The 22,751-nt window shown below is 43.1% G+C and overlaps 1 protein-coding gene across 4 annotated transcripts; it reads right to left on the bottom strand.

Annotated features, from left to right (window-relative positions):
• Positions 1-248: 248 nt before the first annotated feature.
• Positions 249-22,302, bottom strand: LOC124037478 (protein regulator of cytokinesis 1-like). Of its 4 annotated transcripts, XM_046352219.1 has the most exons (16): positions 22,143-22,302; positions 21,302-21,434; positions 14,309-14,431; positions 13,714-13,947; positions 10,881-11,051; positions 7,517-7,666; positions 6,138-6,285; positions 5,206-5,342; positions 4,915-5,010; positions 4,574-4,720; positions 4,169-4,279; positions 3,178-3,291; positions 2,566-2,724; positions 1,665-1,702; positions 1,502-1,559; positions 249-1,163 (listed from the first exon to the last, which is right to left on the bottom strand). In XM_046352219.1, the coding sequence occupies exons 1-15, from the start codon at positions 22,151-22,153 to the stop codon at positions 1,550-1,552; spliced, it is 1,782 nt and encodes a 593-aa protein (XP_046208175.1). In that variant the 5' UTR covers positions 22,154-22,302; the 3' UTR covers positions 249-1,163; positions 1,502-1,549. The 4 variants fall into 4 exon arrangements, with proteins under 4 accessions (XP_046208175.1, XP_046208173.1, XP_046208174.1 ...); XM_046352217.1 differs by lacking the exon at positions 1,502-1,559; XM_046352218.1 differs by lacking the exons at positions 1,502-1,559; positions 1,665-1,702.
• Positions 22,303-22,751: the final 449 nt, after the last annotated feature.

Below are 22,751 nucleotides of genomic sequence, written 5' to 3'. Positions count from 1 at the left end.
ACTGTAGCATAACATTTTGAAACACAAAATAAGTGTGTGGCAGTCCTTTTAATGATGGATTATTGATTTGCGAGTAAACATTTATTTTCCACCCCACTGCCTTGCCGCTTGTCACTTGCATTCACAATACTGTAAAAACATTAAGACAGCAGAACTGGATGCTCATTTGGAAATATTTAATTACGGTTTGCAAATCACCAACAGTCAAGGAGTATGCCTTTGCGATGTCACAGTGGTACCCCGCCCCACCCCCCCCAAAATGGAAAAGGGTGACTGAAAATGTAGTGTAAAGCCAATGTTTATATGGCAGAACGATCATCATTTGCTACAAGCCCCCCCATAAGAAGTACAAAAATGTACTCGACTACCAACATGGATGATTAAAAAAATAATAAATTGGAGGATGTTAAAAGTTGAATGAAAACTGTTTTTCCCCATAGGTCTAGCAAGTCCTCCCAATGTTTCATTCAGCTCATAGATCAGAGAAGCTTAAAAATCGAGAAGAATGAATATAATACAAATCTTCGGACAAATGAGTAGAGTTCAGTACATTCAGTAGGTGTTGACATCTCCATGTAGAAATGGGACACAGACAATATAAACTGGGAAGACCTGAGGCCAGAAAGTATAGTTCAGGATCGCGGTAGTCGTTCAGAGATGGAGAATTCAGGATCGCGGTAGTCGTTCAGAGATGGAGGATTCAGGATCGCGGTAGTCGTTCAGAGATGGAGGATTCAGGATCGCGGTAGTCGTTCAGAGATGGAGGATTCAGGATCGCGGTAGTCGTTCAGAGCCCTCAGAGAGATGGAGGATTCAGGATCGCGGTAGTCGTTCAGAGCCCTCAGAGATGGAGGATCGCAGTAGTAGTTCAGAGCCCTCAGAGATGACGACAAGTGAAACCTCAGCAGTGCTAGAAGATCATTTGAGCTGAGAGACTCAGAGGGGTGCAAGTTCCTGTTCTCATTGCGGTTACATTCAGTAGGTGTTAACAGATTCCCTTCATCTGGACATGCAGAAATGGACCCGGACAGAAACCGGGAAATTCGGTCAGATGATTCAGGGTCAGGTGTGGTTCTGTCTGATCCTTCAGCTCAGAGACGAGTGCCAGTAGAGTTCAGATGTCCTGTCTTGACATTAGATTTGGAAGCTTTTGAGAGATCTCGCTGGAGGAGGAGAATTAAAAGTCACGAATACAAAAACATACATGCGGTACATACTGGTCCTGTACATTACATGAAGACAAAACACAGGAAGGAAAATCTGTCTTGGAGAAGGTGAGTGGAACATCCCTTTAACTTCCTGTGCAGTGTGCAACAACAACAAAAAACCCAGAAGGTTATTATAAATGTGAAGAGAGATAGAAGACACAGAATAACATGGCTGCGTGACAATAGTTTAACCAAAAACCTTGTGATAAAAGTCAATATGAAAACCCAGCAACACAGCCCAGTTCAACAGTGTACGTTTGATCTTCAATAAAAATGTGAATATTGTTCCTCACAAGATGGTTAGGCCAACCGAACCGGACCGGGCTCTCGGTTGCACTCAGTTAGTCAAAGCTGAAAAGTAGGCATAACTTCAGCATGCAACCTTGGTTAGCAACTTAGCATGGTGAGCCTCACTGATTGTTACGGTGTTATGTAAAAATGTCCATTCATACAGACCTGGTAATGGCGGTGGATTCAATGTTGACAAAATCCTTCTAAAATAGAATGTAGAGTTAGACGGTCAGAGGAAATCTATTCATGACAGCTTGCTTTCACTTAAAGGAAAAATAAACCTAAATTCACCTATTTACAATGACGGCCTACCCCGGGCAAACGCTGGGCCAATTGTGTGGGACTTCCAATCACGGCCGGATGTGATACAGCCTGGATTCGAACCAGGGACTGTAGTGACACCTCAGATGCAGTACATTAGACAGCTGCACCACTCGGGAGCCCGATAAAGAATATGATTGTCTCCTTGGAGAGAAGACATCCTACCGAGGTATGACATCAGCCAGTATTGAAATCTGACATGTATGATTAGACGTTTTCATGATCTAAACATTGTATTCATATTAACTTCCTGTGTAGTGAGAGAGACTTCCTATTAACTTCCTGTGTAGAGAGACTTCCTATTAACTTCCTGTGGAGAGAGAGAGACTTCCTATTAACTTCCTGTGTAGAGACTTCCTATTAACTTCCTGTGTAGAGAGAGAGAGAGAGAGACTTCCTATTAACTTCCAGTGTAGAGAGAGAGACTTCCTATTAACCTCCTGTGTAGAGAGAGACTTCCTATTAACTTCCTGTGTAGTGAGACCATCACTGTGGTACGTTAATACAGGACAGATTTCTACCTGCTTGAACACCAATAACTCAGATACCCAGGTAATCGATAGAACATCAACTCTGAGATGCACAAAAACAATATAACATCGAAAAATGGGTGAATCTTTCCTTTAAGTGTATAAGACTGGTGCAATTCTCTCACTGTACAGACATGCATAGCCACGTATCTCTGACTGGATCGTGTGTTGCTGGGTTTATGATTGGCCGGTAGGTGATGACCTAGGGAAATTACCGAAAATTCCGAATAGGTGCTGGCCACAGAGTTAACAGTGATGTTACAGCGAGAGGCAGGGGTTCTCAGCGCCGTGCCGTTCAGGTGGGAGACGTTCTCCTTGTTGCGTTCCACTGTGTGGGGGGTTCTTCCAACACGACCAGGGGTCCTCAGAGGAATCTGGGAGGGAGGGGGGGTGTTAGTGTTCTCTAACACTTCATGTGGAGCAGACGGGTATAATAGGGTCTGTTACTCGTTTTAAGCATGCTATGAGTCTCATGTCGTTATCACGTTTCCCCTCTTCAACTGACTCAACATGGCTGTTATTGAGACCGGATCCTTATGAGATGACAAGGAAAACAAACACTGTCGGTGATGATCATAAGGGGTGATGACTCACTAACCATGCTGGGGAGTCTGAGGACCAGGGACTGTGTACTAACCATGCTGACAGTCGTAGGTGGTGGGACTCTGTGTACTAACCATGCTGACAATCGTAGGTAGTCTGAGGACCGGGGACTCTGTACTAACCATGCTGACAGTCGTAGGTGGTCTGGGGACTCTGTACTAACCATGCTGACAGTTGTAGGTGGTCTGGGGACCGGGACTCTGTGTGTGTGCGTGTGTACTAACCTTGCTGGCAGACATAGGTGGTCTGAGGACGGGCGACTGGCACATGGTTCCGCCGAAGGCAGAGCGGAAGGTGCTGTTAGGAGTAGAACTGGAGATACTGCTAGTGGCATTCAGCTGGGGAAAGGAGAAAACGACAATTCACACACTGCTCCGTTTTTAACCCAGACTAGACGTTCCGGGTCGTGTTTTTTTAAACCCAGACTAGACGTTCCGGGTCGTGTTTTTTTTAAAACCCAGACTAGACGTTCCGGGTCATGTTTTTTTAAAACCCAGACTAGACGTTCCGGGTCGTGTTTTTTTAAAACACAGACTAGACGTTCCGGGTCGTGTTTTTAAAAAAAACCTAGACTAGACGTTCCGGGTCGTGTTTTTAAAAAAAACCTAGACTAGACGTTCCGGGTCGTGTTTTTAAAAAAAACCTAGACTAGACGTTCCGGGTCGTGTGTTTTTTAAAAACCTAGACTACACGTTCCGGGTCGTGGTTTTATAAAACCCAGACTAGACATTCCGGGTCGTGTTTTTTAAAACCCAGACTAGACATTCCGGGTCGTATTTTTTAAAACCCAGACTAGACATTCCGGGTCGTGGTTTTTTTAAAACCCAGACTAGACATTCCGGGTCGTGTTTTTTTAACCCAGACTAGACATTCCGGTCGTGTTTTTTTAACCCAGACTAGACATTATGGTTGTTGAGGAGGAACTGCCCCTCACTATCGTCAGGCTCTGCTCAAACCCAACATCCCAAGCCAATCAATGATCTCTTTGCCCAGTGAGGCCAGTCAGCCCAGTCCAAGCGCTTCTGTCTCATCACCCTAATAGTGTAACCAGCTTCCCCCTGAAACTAGGACAGCAGTCTCTTCCAAAAACATCTGAAACCCTACCTCTTCAAAAATTATCTTGAATTAATCCCACAGCACCCCAACCCCCCCTCCCATATTAGCTTTAATTTGATCACAAAAACAACCCCATTGGTTTCAAATCAACTGGTTTACCTTTCTTGCTTTGCCAGGCGTAGGGGTCTCTGCAAGGTGTCTTTTGGAGGGGGTTCGTTGAGCAGTACCATACAGCATGTCTTGTTCTATCTGCTGGTTCTTCTTCAGTTGCTGTTTGTTTCACAGATCACACTCACTATATCTCATGGGAACCACATTCACTATATACTACAAAAACACTGGAAATAGTCCGCAGTTAAGATGTCTGTTTGTCATCGCAACCCCCCCACTCTTCCTAGAATATATCACTGATCTGATTAGGACATGGTTGGGGAAAGCTGTGTTGAGGAGACAGACATTGATGACATTGAAGTCAATCTAATCAAGTGAGATCAGTGATTGCCTCAAAGGGAGGAGGGAAGCACATTAAAAGCGCCCAAACAGGGCCGTTTTGTCTCATCTTACTCTCTCATTCTTCTCTCTCTCCTTCTCCAGACGCAGTAGTTCCCACTGCTCCTGTACATACTGGAGGAACCGTTGTCCGTTAACCAGGAACTCTCTGTACTGCTCCTCCTCCCAGAGGTCTATCTGGGTCTTCAGGCTCTTCTCCAACTGGAACACACGAGAGAACATGTTTCAAGTTAATGTGCCCCTCTATAATGGCCCCTGAGGTGTCACAATAAATAAATAAAAACACAGAAATATAGAACACAAAGAAAAACAGGCCAGCTATTCAGGTCAGAGAGCCTGTGGGTAGAGAAATAACCAATTAACATGACAATCTGAAGAACACTCCTTAGACTCACCTTCGGCAGGCTTTTCTGCAGCTCGGCCCTCTGCTTCTCCTCTTTAAGAAGGTTCCCTCCTCGGTTGTTGAATCTAGAAGGATCCGTTGCCTTTTTCTGTGGAGAATTCAACCATGATCTTGACAAATACATTCACTTGAGAAACACACCCGAAACTCGCGAGTCAGTGGAAAAGTGAAGGGTTGGGGTTCAGCGTGATGACAGATGGAAGGTGATGTCACGGACACAATATACACAAAACAGACGGAGATTAAAGATTTGAAATCATATTCCTCACTAAAAAGTGCTCACCTCCAGTTGCAGGAACAGAGTCCAGCTGTCTTGCCACCTGGTTACTCCTTCAAACAGCTCTCGGTGGTCCTCGTAGTGCTTCTTCAGACTCAGGAGCTCCACCTGGTGTAAGTTCAGCATCTCCTCAGTGTAGTCATCTGAGGGATTACAGTATCAGTGTAGTCATCTGAGGGATTATATTATCAGTGTAGTCATCTGAGAGATTACAGTATCAGTGTAGTCATCTGAGAGATTACAGTATCAGTGTAGTCATCTGAGAGATTACAGTATCAGTGTAGTCATCTGAGAGATTACAGTATCAGTGTAGTCATCTGAGAGATTACAGTATCAGTGTAGTCATCTGAGAGATTACAGTATCAGTGTAGTCATCTGAGAGATTACAGTATCAGTGTAGTCATCTGAGAGATTACAGTATCAGTGTAGTCATCTGAGAGATTACAGTATCAGTGTAGTCATCTGAGAGATTACAGTATCAGTGTAGTCATCTGAGAGATTACAGTATCAGTGTAGTCATCTGAGGGATTACAGTATCAGTGTAGTCATCTGAGGGATTACAGTATCAGTGTGTTATTTATCAATCTCAGTCGGACAACCAGGGTTGTGTTCATTGGTCGCCAAAATGGAAGATAACTGACTAACAAGGTGGGGGACGACCTGGACCATACGTAGAATGTATGCACACATGACTGACTGTAAGTCGCTTTGGATAAAAGCGTCTGCTAAATGGCATATATTATTATTATTATTATTATATTACTATTGTCTAATAAGAAACACCATATTCATTTGCACAACGTTTCTCTGTGATGTACCAAATGAACACCACCCGGGACATTACAGTCATAAACAGGGACCAGGTTTCATGAGCAACCCAGTAGTACATTCCAATCAAAACACGTACTATGATACTGTATTTACAAACAACAACTGACCACCATAGTAGGGTGTGAAGGCTTGTCTCTGCTCCAGGCTGTAGAAACACCTCTCCCAGAACAGAGCCACTTCGGCCCTGATGGCTTCCACCACACTGCTCATGTTCTCGATCTTCAGCTGCTCCAGACTCCGGCACTCAGCTTGTAACTGGGGAGTGGGAGGGGGGTACAAAACCTACTGATTCATTCAATTCAGAACATTCACTCAGCTTGTAACTGGGGAGCGGGAGGGGGGGGGGGTACAAAACCTACTGATTCATTCAATTCAGAACATTCACTCAGGTGAGTAATGTTTCCCAACGTATTCATTACTCATGGTAAATAAAGTTGGGCCTAGGGTTTGTCATAGGCATTCTGAAAGGCAGTCCTTGCAAATGCAAAATGTTTAAAACATTTTTATTTTAAATGTAATAAGGGTCTGGATTAGGTATAGCATAGTGCTGGACGTTCCTCCACTTTGTTTCTACTTTACAGGACCCACCAAACAAGAATTATGTAGGGTTGCAAAATTCCAGTAACTTTCCCATAATTCCATAGGTTCCCAGAAATCCTGATGAGAAGATTCCTGGAATCAGGAGGGAATAAGCAGGAAACCCAGAACCCCCCCCCCAACCAAAACTTAGAATTTTAGGAAATTCACCCCCAAAAAATGTGCAACCTTAAAATGTACGTCAGAACACATGGTCCAGTCCAGGAAATCAACCTTAAAATGTACGTCAGAACACATGGTCCAGTCCAGGAATTCAACCTTAAAATGTACGTCAGAACACATGGTCCAGTCCAGGAAATCAACCTTAAAATGTACGTCAGAACACATGGTCCAGTCCAGGAAATCAATCTTAAAATGTATGTCAGAACACATGGTCCAGTCCAGGAAATCAACCTTAAAATGTATGTCAGAACAAATCAATCTTAAAATGTATGTCAGAACACATGGTCCAGTCCAGGAAATCAACCTTAAAATGTACGTCAGAACACATGGTCCAGTCCAGGAATTCAACCTTAAAATGTACGTCAGAACACATGGTCCAGTCCAGGAATTCAACCTTAAAATGTATGTCAGAACACATGGTCCAGTCCAGGAATTCAACCTTAAAATGTACGTCAGAACACATGGTCCAGTCCAGGAATTCAATCTTAAAATGTATGTCAGAACACATGGTCCAGTCCAGGAAATCAACCTTAAAATGTACGTCAGAACACATGGTCCAGTCCAGGAATTCAACCTTAAAATGTATGTCAGAACACATGGTCCAGTCCAGGAATTCAATCTTAAAATGTATGTCAGAACACATGGTCCAGTCCAGGAATTCAATCTTAAAATGTACGTCAGAACACATGGTCCAGTCCAGGAATTCAACCTTAAATGTTAAACTCACAGCATCCATGTTCTTCGTCCTGGACTGGACCATGTGTTCTGACATGGCAGCTCTCTCCTCCTGGGGCACCTGCAGCCTCTCCCACAGCTCCTGGATCTTAGTGCGGTAGGAGCTACACACTCGCTCGTTCTCCGTCTTGCGATCCTTCAGCTGAGAATAACACAACAATAAGTATGGTCAGGGGTGGCAGGGTAGCCTAGTGGTTAGAGCGTTGGACTAGTAACCGGAAGGTTGCAAGTTCAAATCCCCGAGCTGACATGGTACAAATCTGTCATTCTGCCCCTGAACAGGCAGTTAACCCACTGTTCCTAGGCCGTCATTGAAAATTAGAATTTGTTCTTAACTGACTTGACTAGTTAAATAAAAGGTAAAAAATTTAAAGTGTTGTTTTGATGGACAAATGGGCTTCTGTGTTACATTTGTAAACATTTATCTGATCGCTATGTAGATGTATCAAATACCACCCAACAAGAGTGAAACCATTCCAAGAGAAAGTTTAAACTAAAACGCAAGCCTAAAAACAGTCAGAAATTGCTCTTACAATAGCTAATTTTATTAGTCACAAGTGTAGACCTTACAGTGAAATGCTTACTTACGAGTCCCTACACAACAATTCAGTTAAAAAAAATATGGATAAGAATAAAAAAATAAAAGTAACAAGTAATTAAAAAGCAGCAGTAAAATAACAATAGCGATACTATACACAGTGGGGGTACCGGTACAGAGTCAATGTGCGGGAGCACCGGTTAGTTGAGGTAGTATGTACATGTAGGTAGAGTTATTATGTGACTATGCATAGATGATAACAACAGAGAGTAGCAGAGGTTTAAAAGAGGGGGTGGGGGTGGGGGCAATGAAAATAGTCTGGGTAGCCATTTGATTAGACGTTCACGAGTCTTATGGCTCGGGGGGGGTTGAAGCTGTTTAGAAGCCTCTTGGCGATCCGGTACCACTTGCCATGTTGTAGCAGAGAGAAAAGTCTATGAGTAGGGCGACTGGAGTCTGACAATTTTTAGGGCCTTCCTCTGACACCGCCTAGTATAGAGGTCCTGGATGGCAGGAAACTTGGCCCCAGTGATGTACTGGGACGTTCTCACTACCCTCTGTAGTAGAGGTCGACCGATTAATTAGGGCCAATTTCAAGTTTTCTGTTGCCTTGTTCAGGGGCAGAACGACAGATTCAATCTTGCTCGGGGATTCAATCTTGCAACCTTACGGTTAACTAGTCCAACGCTCTAACCTCCTGCCTCATGCGGAGCCTGCCTGTTACGCGAATGCAGTAAGAAGCCAAGGTAAGTTGCTAGCTAGCATTAAACTTATCGTATAAAAAACAATCAATCAATTATAATCACTAGTTATCACTACACATGGTTGATGATATTACTAGTTTACCTAGCGTGTCCTGCGTTGCATATAATCGATGAGGTGCGCATTCGCGAAAAAGGACTGTCGTTGCTCCAACGTGTACCTAACCATAAATGCCTTTCTTAAAATCAATACACAGAAGTATATATTTTTAAACCTGCATATTTAGCTAAAAGAAGGTTAGCAGGCAATATTAACCAGGTGAAATTGTGTCGCGTTCATTGCACGTAGGGTCAGGGTATATGCAACAGTCTGGGCCGCCTGGCTCTTTACGAAACAATTTGCCAGCATTTTACGTAATTATGACATAACATTGAAAGTTGTGCAATGTAACAAGAATATTTAGACTTATGGATGCCACCCGTTAGATAAAATACGGAACGGTTCCGTATTTCACTGAAAGACAAAACGTCTTGTTTTTGAGATGATAGTTTCTGGATTCGACCATATTAATGACCTAAGGCTCGTATTTCTGTGTGTTATTATGTTATAACTAAGTCTATGGTTTGATAGAGCAAGCCTGACTGAGCGATGGTAGGCACCAGCAGGCTTGTAAGCATTCATTCAAACAGCACTTTGTGCGTTTTGCCAGCTGCTCGTCGCAATAATCCAAGCATTGAGCTGTTTATAACTTCAAGCCTATCAACTCCCGAGATTAGGCTTGTGTAACCGATGTGAAATGGCTAGCTAGTTAGCGGGGTGTGCGCTAATAGCGTTTCAAACGTCACTCGCTCTGAGACTTGGAGTAGTTGTTCCCCTTGCTCTGCATGGGTAACGCTGCTTCGAGGGTGGCTGTTGTTGATGTGTTCCTGGTTCGAGCCCAGGTAGGAGCGAGATGGAAGCTATACTGTTACACCGGCAATACTAAAGTGCCTATAAGAACATCCAATAGTCAAAGGTATATGAAATACAAATCGTATAGAGAGAAATAGTCCTATAATAACTACAACCTAAAACTTCTTACCTGGGAATATTGAAGTCGCATGTTAAAAGGAACCACCAGCTTTCATATGTTCTCATGTTCTGAGCGAGGAACTGAAACGTTAGCTTTCTTACATGGCACATATTGCACTTTTACTTTCTTCGCCAACACTCTGTTTTTGCATTATTTCAACCAAATTTCATTATTTATTTGAGGCTAAATAGATTTTATTGATGTATTATATTAAGTTAAAATAAGTGTTCATTCAGTATTGTTGTAATTGTCATTAATTATAAATAATCATATTAAGTTAAAATAAGTGTTCATTCAGTATTGTTGTAATTGTCATTAATTATAAGTAATCAGATTAATCGGTATCGGCTTTTTTTGGTCCATCCAGTCATGAGTGAACAGGGAATACAGGAGGGGACTGAGAATGCACCCGAGGGGTCCGTGTTGAGGATCCCCTCGTCTTACCAGACGCTGCTGTCCTATCCTGCCGGTATAACCAGCCAGCTGTATGTTGATAGTGTCGTCATTCAGACACGACTCCGTGAAGCGTAAGATATTACAGTTTTGAATGTCCAGTTGGTAGTTTAATCTTCCTCGTAGATGATTGATTTTATTCTCCAAACATTGCATGTTTGCTAGCAGAATGGAAGGAAGTGGGGGTTTATTCGATCACGTAAAAATTCTCCAAAGGCAGCCTGCCCTCTGGCCCCCTTTTCTCCCCCTCTTCACGCAAATCACGGGGATTTGGGCCTGTTCCCGAGAAAGCAGTATATCGTTCACGTCGGACTCATTAAAGGGAAAAAAAGGATTCTGCCAGTGACGAGTAAATCGCAGTCCTGATGTCCAGAAGTTATTTTTGGTAGCGGCAACATTATGCACAAAGTAAGTTATTAACAAAAAAAAAAAAAAAAAAAAAAACACAATAGGTTGGGGACACGTGGAACATCAGCCTCTTCTGTGCCATTGTAATCAATATGGCACATCTTTAAATAAATGAAGCATTCTGACAGAAAATAGCAGAAAATGGTGAATGTACATGAAAAGGGCTATATGCCCAGTTCTCACCTGTCCCAGCAGCAGTTGGAGAGCTGTGATGTTGTCGCTGGACAGACAGAAGGCCTCCTCGTCCTCACACACCACGTCCCTCTCAAAGCTGGTGTCTGGCAGCTGGTCCAGCTCCTCCATACACACAATGATCTGACGCTTGATACCCACAAACTCACCGTGGCGACGATCCTGGAACATACAACGAAGAGCATAAATCTCAATTTACAAAAAGATTGTCTGAATGAACATATAAAATGCAACATTTAAAGTGTTGGTCACGTGTTTCAAGAGCTGAAAATAAAAGATCACAGAAATTTTCCAGACACACAAAAAGCTTATTTCTCTCAAATGTATTTACATTCCTGTTAGTAAGCATTTCTCCTTTGCCAAGATAATCCATCCACCTGACAGGTGTGGTATATCAATAAGCTGATTAAAACATCATGATCATTACACAGGTGCACCTTGTGCTGGGGGACAATAAAAAGGCCACTCTTAACATGTTCAATTTTGTCACACAACACAATGCCACAGATGTCTAAAGTTGAGGGAGTGTGCAATTGGCATGATGACTGCAGGAATGTCCACCAGAGCTGTTGCCAGAGAATATAATGTTAATTTCTCTACCATAAGCCTCCTCCAAAGTCGTTTTAGAGAATTTGGCAGTACGTCCAACCGGCCTCACAACCGCAGACCATTTGTAACCATGCCAACCCAGAAAAACTAAGCTCATTGAAAAAAAATATATAACGAAATGGAATTAAAATAATTGAACCCATGTCAGTCAATTTGTTGTTTAAAACTTCTTAGGGCTGAGATCCCGCTAACGGGATCGATATGACAACAGCCAGTGAATGTGCAGGGCGCCAAAATCAAAAACAGAAATCCCATAATTAAAATTCCTCCTTCTGTAGCTCAGTTGGTAGAGCATGGCGCTTGTAACGCCAGGGTAGTGGGTTCGATCCCTGGGACCACCCATACGTAGAATGTATGCACACATGACTGTAAGTCGCTTTGGATAAAAGCCTCTGCTAAATGGCATATATATTATATTATTATATAAGTATTTCACATCATTTTAAAGATACCCTTCTTGTTAATCCCACCAGTGTCCGATTTCAAATAGTCTTTACGGCGAAAGCACCAAACGATTATGTTAGGTCAGAGCCAAGTCACAGAAAAAACAGCCATTTTTCCAGCCAAAGAGAAGAGTCACAAAAATCAGAAATAAAGATAGAATTCACCACTAACCTTTGATGATCTTCTACAGATGACACTTGTAGGACTTCATGTTACACAATACATGTATGTTTTGTTCGATAAAGTTCATATTTATATATTTTTTTTAAATACTATGGCGCGTTATGTTCAGTAGTTCCAAAAACATCCGGTGATTTTGCAGAGAGCCACATCAATTTATAGAAATTCTCATAATAAATGTTGATGAAAATACAAGTGTTATGCATGGAACTTTAGATACACTTCTCCTTAATGCAACCGCTGTGTCAGATTTCACAAAAGTTTAACGGAAAAAGTAAACCATACAATAATCAGAGTATGGCACTCAGAGACCAAACAAGCCAAAAAGATATCCGCCATATTGTGCAGTCAACAGAAGTCAGAAATAACATTGTAAATATTCACTTACCTTTGATGATTTTCTTCAGAATGCACTCCCAGGAATCCCAGTTCCACAATAAATGTTTGTTTTGTTCAATAATGTCCATCATTTATGTCCAAATAGCTACTTTTGTTAGCACGTTTTGTAAACAAATCCAACCTCACGAAGCGCGTTCACAAGGAGCACACGAAATTTCAAAAAGTTCCATTACAGTCCGTAGAAACATGTCAAACGATGTATAGAATCAATCTTTAGGATGTTTTTAACATAAATCTTCAATAATGTTCCAACCGGAGAATTCCTTTGTCTGTAGAAAAACAATGGAACGCGAGCTACCTCTCACGTGAACGAGCTTGTGGCACTCTGCCAGACCACTGACTCAAAGAGCCCGTATGAGCCCCTCCTTTACAGTAGAAGCCTCAAACAAGTTTCTAAAGACTGTTGACATCTAGTGGAAGCCCTAGGAAGTGCAACATGACCAATATCCCACTGTATCTTCAATAGGAAATTAGTTGAAAATCAGCTACTAACCTCTGATTTCCCACTTCCTGGTTGGATTTTTCTCAGGTTTTTGCCTGCCATATGAGTTCTGTTATACTCACAGACATCATTGAAACAGTTTTAGAGACTTCAGAGTGTTTTCTATCCAAATATACTACTAATATGCATATATTAGCAACTGGGACTGAGTAGCAGGCAGTTTACTCTGGGCACCTTATTCATCCAAGCTACTCAAAACTGCCCCCAGCCATAAGTTAAAAAACAAAAAATTACAGAAATGTTGGTTAATCGCTCAGCACTATTAAATATGCATCCGAATTGTATCACTTCATGCCTCTTCAAACATACAGCGCTGCAATTCTCAAATTAATCTAAAAGAAATCTGTGTATATTGGGTTTGCTGTGCTTAAGCGACAGGCCCACTTTCCTATGTCTATTGTACATCATACTATTCTTAGGGCCATAAATTGTTCATTTTACTTTTATATTTTAGTCATTTAGCAGACGTTCTTATCCAGAGCGACTTACATGAGCAATTATGGTTAGTGCCTTACTCAAGGACACAGACAGATTTTTTACCTAGTCAGCTCGGTGATTCAAAACAGTAACCGTTCAGCTACTGGCCCAACGCCATTAACCACTAGGCTACCTTCGGCTAACCACAAACTGACCAAGAACCCCCCCCCAAATGGACATGTATGAATACCATGAAGGATGATGCAGACGTACCTTCTCTTTAGTGAGATCGTTCAGGTAGGAGCCGTAGCTGTCCAGCTGTTCCAGGGATGGGACAGAGTCCATGTCGATACTGAAGGGAACTGAACACATGATGTCACACAGCTCCCGGTCCTGCTTGTACAGAGTCTTCAGGTCTTTAATCCTCTGACTCTTCTGTTTCATCATCACCTCCAGCCGTGACCGAATGTCCTTCTCCAGCTGCAGCATCGTCCTCCCCTCGTCCTCCTATAGACACATCGAGACGGGTTGAAAGGAACATCAACAAGCTGAAACATTAGGATAATGAAGTAACACATGGCTATATACTGACATTTTTCTACGAGGAGCACATGTGAGCCTAATTTGGAAGATGTAGGAGCACAAAGTAATTCAGGAGCACAATGAAAAATATTTGAGGTAATAAAGCTAGAATCCTTCATTTCTATAGTAAAAAAAAAAAATCAGGTCACATAGCAAAAGATACAAGTAAAATCTTTACTGTAACAATATTGCGTGTACCAATTTGGATTCTAAAGACAGAATAATGCATATTTTTGCTCCACTAGTAGCAGGAATAAGCTTAACTCAAGTCAAGAGAGAAGTGGACCTCAAAGGGGGATAGTTGAAGCTCAGTGCACAGAACATCCAGCTCTTTGCGACAGGACTCTATGCTGCTCATCAATCTCTTCCGTAAACAGTCCTCCTCTGCGATCATCATGTCCAGCAAGCCCTAGTAGAATAGAACACACACAGGTCAAAATACAATCCATTGGTTAATAAGTGAATTTACCGTCCTGGCTCCACTGGTTAATAAGTGAATTTACCGTCCTGGCTCCATTGGGTAATAAGTGAATTTACCGTCCTGGCTCCATTGGGTGATAAGTGAATTTTACCGTCCTGGCTCCATTGGTTCAATTCAGGAGAGAGAGTATAGAGATATTGTTATCCACGTCGGCACCAACGATGTTAGGATGAAACAGTCAGAGATCACCAAGCGCAACATAGCTTCTGAGTGCATATCAGCTAGAAAGATGTGTCGGCATCGAGTAATTGTCTCTGGCCCCCTCCCAGTTAGGGGGAGTGATGAGCTCTACAGCAGAGTCTCACAACTCAATCGCTGGTTGAAAACTGTTTTCTGCCCCTCCCAAAAGATAGAATTTGTAGATAATTGGCCCTCTTTCTGGGACTCACCCACAAACAGGACCAAGCCTGACCTGCTGAGGAGTGACGGACTCCATCCTAGCTGGAGGGGTGCTCTCATCTTATCTGCCAACATAGACAGGGCTCTAACTCCTCTAGCTCCACAATGAAATAGGGTGCAGGCCAGGCAGCAGGCTATTAGCCAGCCTGCCAGCATAGTGGAGTCTGCCACTAGCATAGTTAGTGTAGTCAGCTCAGCTATCACCATTGAGACCGTGTCTGTGCCTCGACCTGGGTTGGGCAAAACTAAACATGGCGGTGTTCGCCTTAGCAATCTCACTAGGATAATGACCACCTCCATTCCTGTCATTACTGAAAGAGATCATGATACCTCACATCTCAAAATAGGGCTACTTAATGTTAGATCCCTTACTTCAAAGGCAATTATAGTCAATGAACTAATCACTGATCATAATCTTGATGTGATTGGCCTGACTGAAACATGGCTTAAGCCTGATGAATTTACTGTGTTAAATGAGGCCTCACCTCCTGGCTACACTAGTGACCATATCCCCCGTGCATCCCGCAAAGGCGGAGGTGTTGCTAACATTTACGATAGCAAATTTCAATTTACAAAAAAAAATGACGTTTTCATCTTTTGAGCTTCTAGTCATGAAATCTATGCAGCCTACTCAATCACTTTTTATAGCTACTGTTTTACAGGCCTCCTGGGCCATATACAGCGTTTCTCACTGAGTTCCCTGAATTCCTATCAGACCTTGTAGTCATTGCAGATAATATTCTAATCTTTGGTGACTTTAATATTCACATGGAAAAGTCCACAGACCCACTCCAAAAGGCTTTTGGAGCCATCATCGACTCAGTGGGTTTTGTCCAACATGTCTCTGGACCCACTCACTCTCACAGTCATACGCTGGACCTAGTTTTGTCCCATGGAATAAATGTTGTGGATCTTAATGTTTTTCCTCATAATCCTGGACTATCGGACCACCATTTTATTACGTTTGCAATTGCAACAAATAATCTGCTCAGACCCCAACCAAGGAACATCAAAAGTCGTGCTATAAATTCACAGACAACACAAAGATTCCTTGATGCCCTTCCAGACTCCCTCTGCCTACCCAAGGACGCCAGAGGACAAAAATCGGTTAACCACCTAACTGAGGATCTCAATTTAACCTTGCGCAATACCCTAGATGCAGTTGCACCCCTAAAAACTAAAAAAATGTCTCATAAGAAACTAGCTCCCTGGTACACAGAAAATACCCGAGCTCTGAAGCAAGCTTCCAGAAAATTGGAACGGAAATGGCGCCACACCAAACTGGAAGTCTTCCGACTAGCTTGGAAGGATGGTACCGTGCAGTACCGAAGAGCCCTTACTGCTGCTCGATCGTCCTATTTTTCTAACTTAATTGAGGAAAATAAGAACAATCCGAAATTCCTTTTTGATACTGTGGCAAAGCTAACTAAAAAGCAGCATTCCCCAAGAGAGGATGACTTGCACTTTAGCAGTGATAAATTCATGAACTTCTTTGAGGAAAAGATTATGATTATTAGAAAGCAAATTACGGACTCTTCTTTAAACCTGCGTATTCCCCCAAACCTCAGTTGTCCCGAGTCTGCACAACTCTGCCAGGACCTAGGATCAAGAGAGACGCTCAAGTGTTTTAGTACTATATCTCTTGACACAATGATGAAAATAATCATGGCCTCTAAACCTTCAAGCTGTATACTGGACCCTATTCCAACTAAACTACTGAAAGAGCTGCTTCCTGTGCTTGGCCCTCCTATGTTGAACATAATAAACGGCTCTCTATCCACTGGATGTGTACCAAACTCACTAAAAGTGGCAGTAATAAAGCCTCTCTTGAAAAAGCCAAACCTTGACCCAGAAAATATAAAAAACTATCGGCCTATATCGAATCTTCCATTCCTCTCAAAGATTTTAGAGAAGGCTGTTGCGCAGCAACTCACTGCCTTCCTGAAGACAAACAATGTATACGAAATGCTTCAGTCTGGTTTTAGACCCCATCATAGCACTGAGACGGCACTTGTGAAGGTGGTAAATGACATTTTGATGGCATCGGACCGAGGCTCTGCATCTGTCCTCGTGCTCCTAGACCTTAGTGCTGCTTTTGATACCATCGATCACCACATTCTTTTGGAGAGATTGGAAACCCAAATTGGTCTACACGGACATGTTCTGGCCTGGTTTAGGTCTTATCTGTCGGAAAGATATCAGTTTGTCTCTGTGAATGGTTTGTCCTCTGACAAATCAACTGTACATTTCGGTGTTCCTCAAGGTTCTGTTTTAGGACCACTATTGTTTTCACTATATATTTTACCTCTTGGGGATGTTATTCGAAAACATAATGTAAACTTTCACTGCTATGCGGATGACACACAGCTGTACATTTCAATGAAACATGGCGAAGCCCCAAAATTGCCCTCGCTAGAAGCATGTGTTTCAGACATAAGGAAGTGGATGGCTGCAAACTTTCTACTATTAAACTCGGACAAAACAGAGATGCTTGTTCTAGGTCCCAAGAAACAAAGAGATCTTCTGTTGAATCTGACAATTAATCTTAATGGTTGTACAGTCGTCTCAAATAAAACTGTGAAGGACCTCGGCGTTACTCTGGACCCTGATCTCTCTTTTGAAGAACATATCAAGACCATTTCGAGGACAGCTTTTTTCCATCTACGTAACATTGCAAAAATCAGAAACTTTCTGTCCAAAAATGATGCAGAAAAATTAATCCATGCTTTTGTCACTTCTAGGTTAGACTACTGCAATGCTCTATTTTCCGGCTACCCGGATAAAGCACTAAATAAACTTCAGTTAGTGCTAAATACGGCTGCTAGAATCATGACTAGAACCAAAAAATTTGATCATATTACTCCAGTGCTAGCCTCTCTACACTGGCTTCCTGTCAAAGCAAGGGCTGATTTCAAGGTTTTACTGCTAACCTACAAAGCATTACATGGGCTTGCTCCTACCTACCTATCTGATTTGGTCCTGCCGTACATACCTACACGTACGCTACGGTCACAAGACGCAGGCCTCCTAATTGTCCCTAGAATTTCTAAGCAAACAGCTGGAGGCAGGGCTTTCTCCTATAGAGCTCCATTTTTATGGAACGGTCTGCCTACCCATGTCAGAGACGCAAACTCGGTCTCAACCTTTAAGTCTTTACTGAAGACTCATCTCTTCAGTGGGTCATATGATTGAGTGTAGTCTGGCCCAGGAGTGGGAAGGTGAAAGGAAAGGCTCTGGAGCAACGAACCGCCCTTGCTGTCTCTGCCTGGCCGGTTCCCCTTTTTCCACTGGGATTCTCTGCCTCTAACCCTGTTACGGGGGCTGAGTCACTGGCTTGCTGGGGCTCTCTCGTGCCGTCCCTGGGGGGGGGTGCGTCACCTGGGTGGGTTGATTCACTGTTGTGGTCGGCCTGTCTGGGTTTCCCCCCTTGGGTTGTACCGTGTCGGAGATCTTTGTGGGCTATACTCGGCCTTGTCTCAGGATGGTAAGTTGGTGGTTGAAGATTTCCCTCTAGTGGTGTGGGGGCTGTGCTTTGGCAAAGTGGGTGGGGTTATATCCTTCCTGTTTGGCCCTGTCCGGGGTGTCCTCGGATGGGGCCACAGTGTCTCCTGACCCCTCCTGTCTCAGCCTCCAGTATTTATGCTGCAGTAGTTTATGTGTCGGGGGGCTAGGGTCAGTTTGTTTATCTGGAGTACTTCTCCTGTCCTATTCGGTGTCCTGTGTGAATCTAAGTGTGCGTTCTCTAATTCTCTCCTTCTCTCTTTCTTTCTCTCTCTCGGAGGACCTGAGCCCTAGGACCATGCCCCAGGACTACCTGACATGATGACTCCTTGCTGTCCCCAGTCCACCTGGCCATGCTGCTGCTCCAGTTTCAACTGGCCTGGGCCCTAGGACCATGTCCCAGGACTACCTGACATGAGGACTCCTTGCTGTCCCCAGTCCACCTGGCCATGCTCCTGCTCCAGTTTCAACTGTTCTGCCTTACTATTATTCAACCATGCTGGTCATTTATGAACATTTGAACATCTTGGCCACGTTCTGTTATAATCTCCACCCGGCACAGCCAGAAGAGGACTGGCCACCCCACATATGCTCTCTCTAATTCTCTCTCTCGGAGGACCTGAGCCCTAGGACCGTGCCCCAGGACTACCTGACATGATGGCTCCTTGCTGTCCCCAGTCCACCTGACTGTGCTGCTGCTCCAGTTTCAACTGTTCTGCCTTATTATTATTTGACCATGCTGGTCATTTATGAACATTTGAACATCTTGGTCATGTTCTGTTATAATCTCTACCCGGCACAGCCAGAAGAGGACTGGCCACCCCACATAGCCCGGTTCCTCTCTAGGTTTCTTCCTAGGTTTTGGCCTTTCTAGGGAGTTTTTCCTAGCCACCGTGCTTTTACACCTGCATTGTTTGCTGTTTGGGGTTTTAGGTTGGGTTTCTGTACAGCACTTTGAGATATCAGCTGATGTACGAAGGGCTATATAAATAAATTTGATTTGATTGGTTAATAAGTGAATTTACCGTCCTGGCTCCACTGGTTAATAAGTGAATTTACCGTCCTGGCCCCATTGGTTAATAAGTGAATTTACCGTCCTGGCCCCATTGGTTAATAAGTGAATTTACCGTCCTGGCTCCACTGGTTAATAAGTGAATTTACCGTCCTGGCTCCATTGGGTAATAAGTGAATTTACCGTCCTGGCTCCATTGGGTAATAAGTTTACCGTCCTGGCTCCATTGGGTAATAAGTTTACCGTCCTGGCTCCATTGGTTAATAAGTTTACCGTCCTGGCTCCATTGGTTAATAAGTTTACCGTCCTGGCTCCATTGGTTAATAAGTTAACCGTCCTGGCTCCATTGGGTAATAAGTTAACCGTCCTGGCTCCATTGGTTAATAAGTTTACCGTCCTGGCTCCATTGGTTAATAAGTGAGTTTACCGTCCTGGCTCCATTGGGTAATAAGTGAGTTTACCGTCCTGGCTCCATTGGGTAATAAGTGAGTTTACCGTCCTGGCTCCATTGGGTAATAAGTTAGTTTACCGTCCTGGCTCCACTGGGTAATAAGTGAATTTACCGTCCTGGCTCCACTGGTTAATAAGTTAATTTACCGTCCTGGCTCCATTGGGTAATAAGTGAATTTACCGTCCTGGCTCCATTGGGTAATAAGTGAGTTTACCGTCCTGGCTCCATTGGGTAATAAGTGAGTTTACCGTCCTGGCTCCACTGGGTAATAAGTGAATTTACCGTCCTGGCTCCACTGGTTAATAAGTGAATTTTACCGTCCTGGCTCCATTGGGTAATAAGTTAACCATCCTGGCTCCATTGGTTAATAAGTTAACCGTCCTGGCTCCATTGGTTAATAAGTTAACCGTCCTGGCTCCATTGGGTAATAAGTTTACCGTCCTGGCTCCATTGGTTAATAAGTTTACCGTCCTGGCTCCATTGGGTAATAAGTGAGTTTACCGTCCTGGCTCCATTGGGTAATAAGTGAGTTTACCGTCCTGGCTCCATTGGGTAATAAGTTTACCGTCCTGGCTCCATTGGTTAATAAGTTAACCATCCTGGCTCCATTGGTTAATAAGTTAACCGTCCTGGCTCCATTGGTTAATAAGTTAACCGTCCTGGCTCCATTGGGTAATAAGTTTACCGTCCTGGCTCCATTGGTTAATAAGTTTACCGTCCTGGCTCCATTGGGTAATAAGTGAGTTTACCGTCCTGGCTCCATTGGGTAATAAGTTAGTTTACCGTCCTGGCTCCATTGGGTAATAAGTGAGTTTACCGTCCTGGCTCCATTGGGTAATAAGTGAGTTTACCGTCCTGGCTCCATTGGGTAATAAGTGAGTTTACCGTCCTGGCTCCATTGGGTAATAAGTTAGTTTACCGTCCTGGCTCCACTGGGTAATAAGTGAATTTACCGTCCTGGCTCCACTGGTTAATAAGTGAATTTACCGTCCTGGCTCCATTGGGTAATAAGTGAATTTTACCGTCCTGGCTCCACTGGTTAATAAGTGAATTTACCGTCCTGGCTCCATTGGGTAATAAGTGAATTTACCGTCCTGGCTCCATTGGGTAATAAGTGAATTTACCGTCCTGGCTCCATTGGGTAATAAGTTAGTTTACCGTGCTGGCTCCATTGGTTAATAAGTGAATTTACCGTCCTGGCTCCAGCTCATTTTGTACTGTCTTGCCATTTGTCAACTACTATGGTCATTGTCACAACAATGCATGGCAATGACCAAGGGAGTTAAGTAAGCCACAAGACAGCACAAACACATCTCGTAGCAGGCTAGCAAACTACCTTAATCATCGTTTGGAATAAACCCCAAACTCACTTTGATATGTTTCTTGACTACATCAAACTACCTTAATCACCTTTTGGAATGAACCCCAAACTCACTTTGATATGTTTCTTGACTACATCAGTCCTCTGTATTCGTTGGTCCTCTGGAATACCTATTTCTTCCCAGATGTCCTTCAACTGGTTCAGGGCTCGATTCAGACATGCCACAGATTCTGCAGCATGGACTTCACTGTAGAGGAACATTTTAAGTAGGTGAAAGCATGTCACATACATGTGTTATGAATGCTGCAGCCTGCAACTATAGGAAAGAGTACAGATTAGGTTCACAACTCTCCATATATTATTTTGTGTGCATTGCAGAGCTTGTTGTTGATCAACAGAGTAACTGAGCAGGTTCTCGACGGTGTCAGGTGACACGTAGCTACTGTAGCCAAGTTGTCATGGACATTTTGTCTGATCAGTAGCTGGTTGACATTCCTCTTGGCAGGCTAAACAGGTTAGTCGACTACGTTAATTGAGTTGCCAAAACAGTCCATCTAGTTAAACTATCCATTGTATTTAAAAACATATGTTTAGCTAACGTTAGCTCATCTTTACATACTTTACAGGAACGTTAGCCAGCTAGTTATGCCAGCTTATCATTTTAATATCAAGTTAAGGCGATTACCAAACGGTTAGTTAGCCGTGTAGCCCAATTTAGCTAGCCAGATAAAGTGAACTAGTTAGGTACTACAGTAGTAACGGTAGCATAACTAATGTGAGTTATTACCGACGGGATAACTTTAGCTACTGAAGTACTGTGTGCCAACATTCATCTATTTAACCTTGTTTAGTATGCTATGCTAGCTCTCATTATTAGTTAGCTAGCTAACGTTAACAACAGTCAAGGACATCATCCAAACACAGCAACCCACACAAACAATTTTGGGGGACTAACCTTCTCCTCATGGTTACGCTCCACCGGGGATTTAAACAAAAAACGTGTTACCTTAACTAAATACGTCTCTTTTTAACACAATACAACACATGAAAGGTTGCTATCTGTGTCCACGCGTCGTTTTGCGGTCTGCTACTCTGTTCAAATTCTGCACCGAAACGTGGCCTCGGTTTCTATTGGCCGATATGGAGAATACGTCAGTAAACTGCTTTCTGTGGGCGTGGCCACAGCGTTTGACGACTTGAAGAGCTCACCTTTGATTTTTATTATTGAGGGGACAGCAATCACAGCTGAATATTTTATTACCTGAAAATAACATATATTAGCTGCTATAGTTACAATATGAACAGTCATTTTTATTTGAATATATGTCTATAAGACTGTGCATTACTGTTGAGGCACTAACTAACGACTGTAATTTACACTCTAAATGAAACTAAAAGGGATTAATCGTACCCTTTGTTTCAGAACTGTTTCCAAACCAGTATAGGAATACACCCCAAAACTGACCTGAGATTGGTTCCCTTTTTATCATCTATTGAAGTGATCAGAACGAGGAGGAGTAGGAGGTAGAGCATGATAACAGAGGAAAAGAAGGATTGCTGCCAC

The sequence above is a fragment of the Oncorhynchus gorbuscha genome, linkage group LG06 (assembly GCF_021184085.1).
Source record: "Oncorhynchus gorbuscha isolate QuinsamMale2020 ecotype Even-year linkage group LG06, OgorEven_v1.0, whole genome shotgun sequence".
Taxonomy (NCBI): Eukaryota; Metazoa; Chordata; class Actinopteri; order Salmoniformes; family Salmonidae; genus Oncorhynchus; species Oncorhynchus gorbuscha.
The sequence above is the reverse complement of the archived record's forward strand: the minus strand, read 5'-3'. Positions and strand labels throughout refer to the sequence as shown.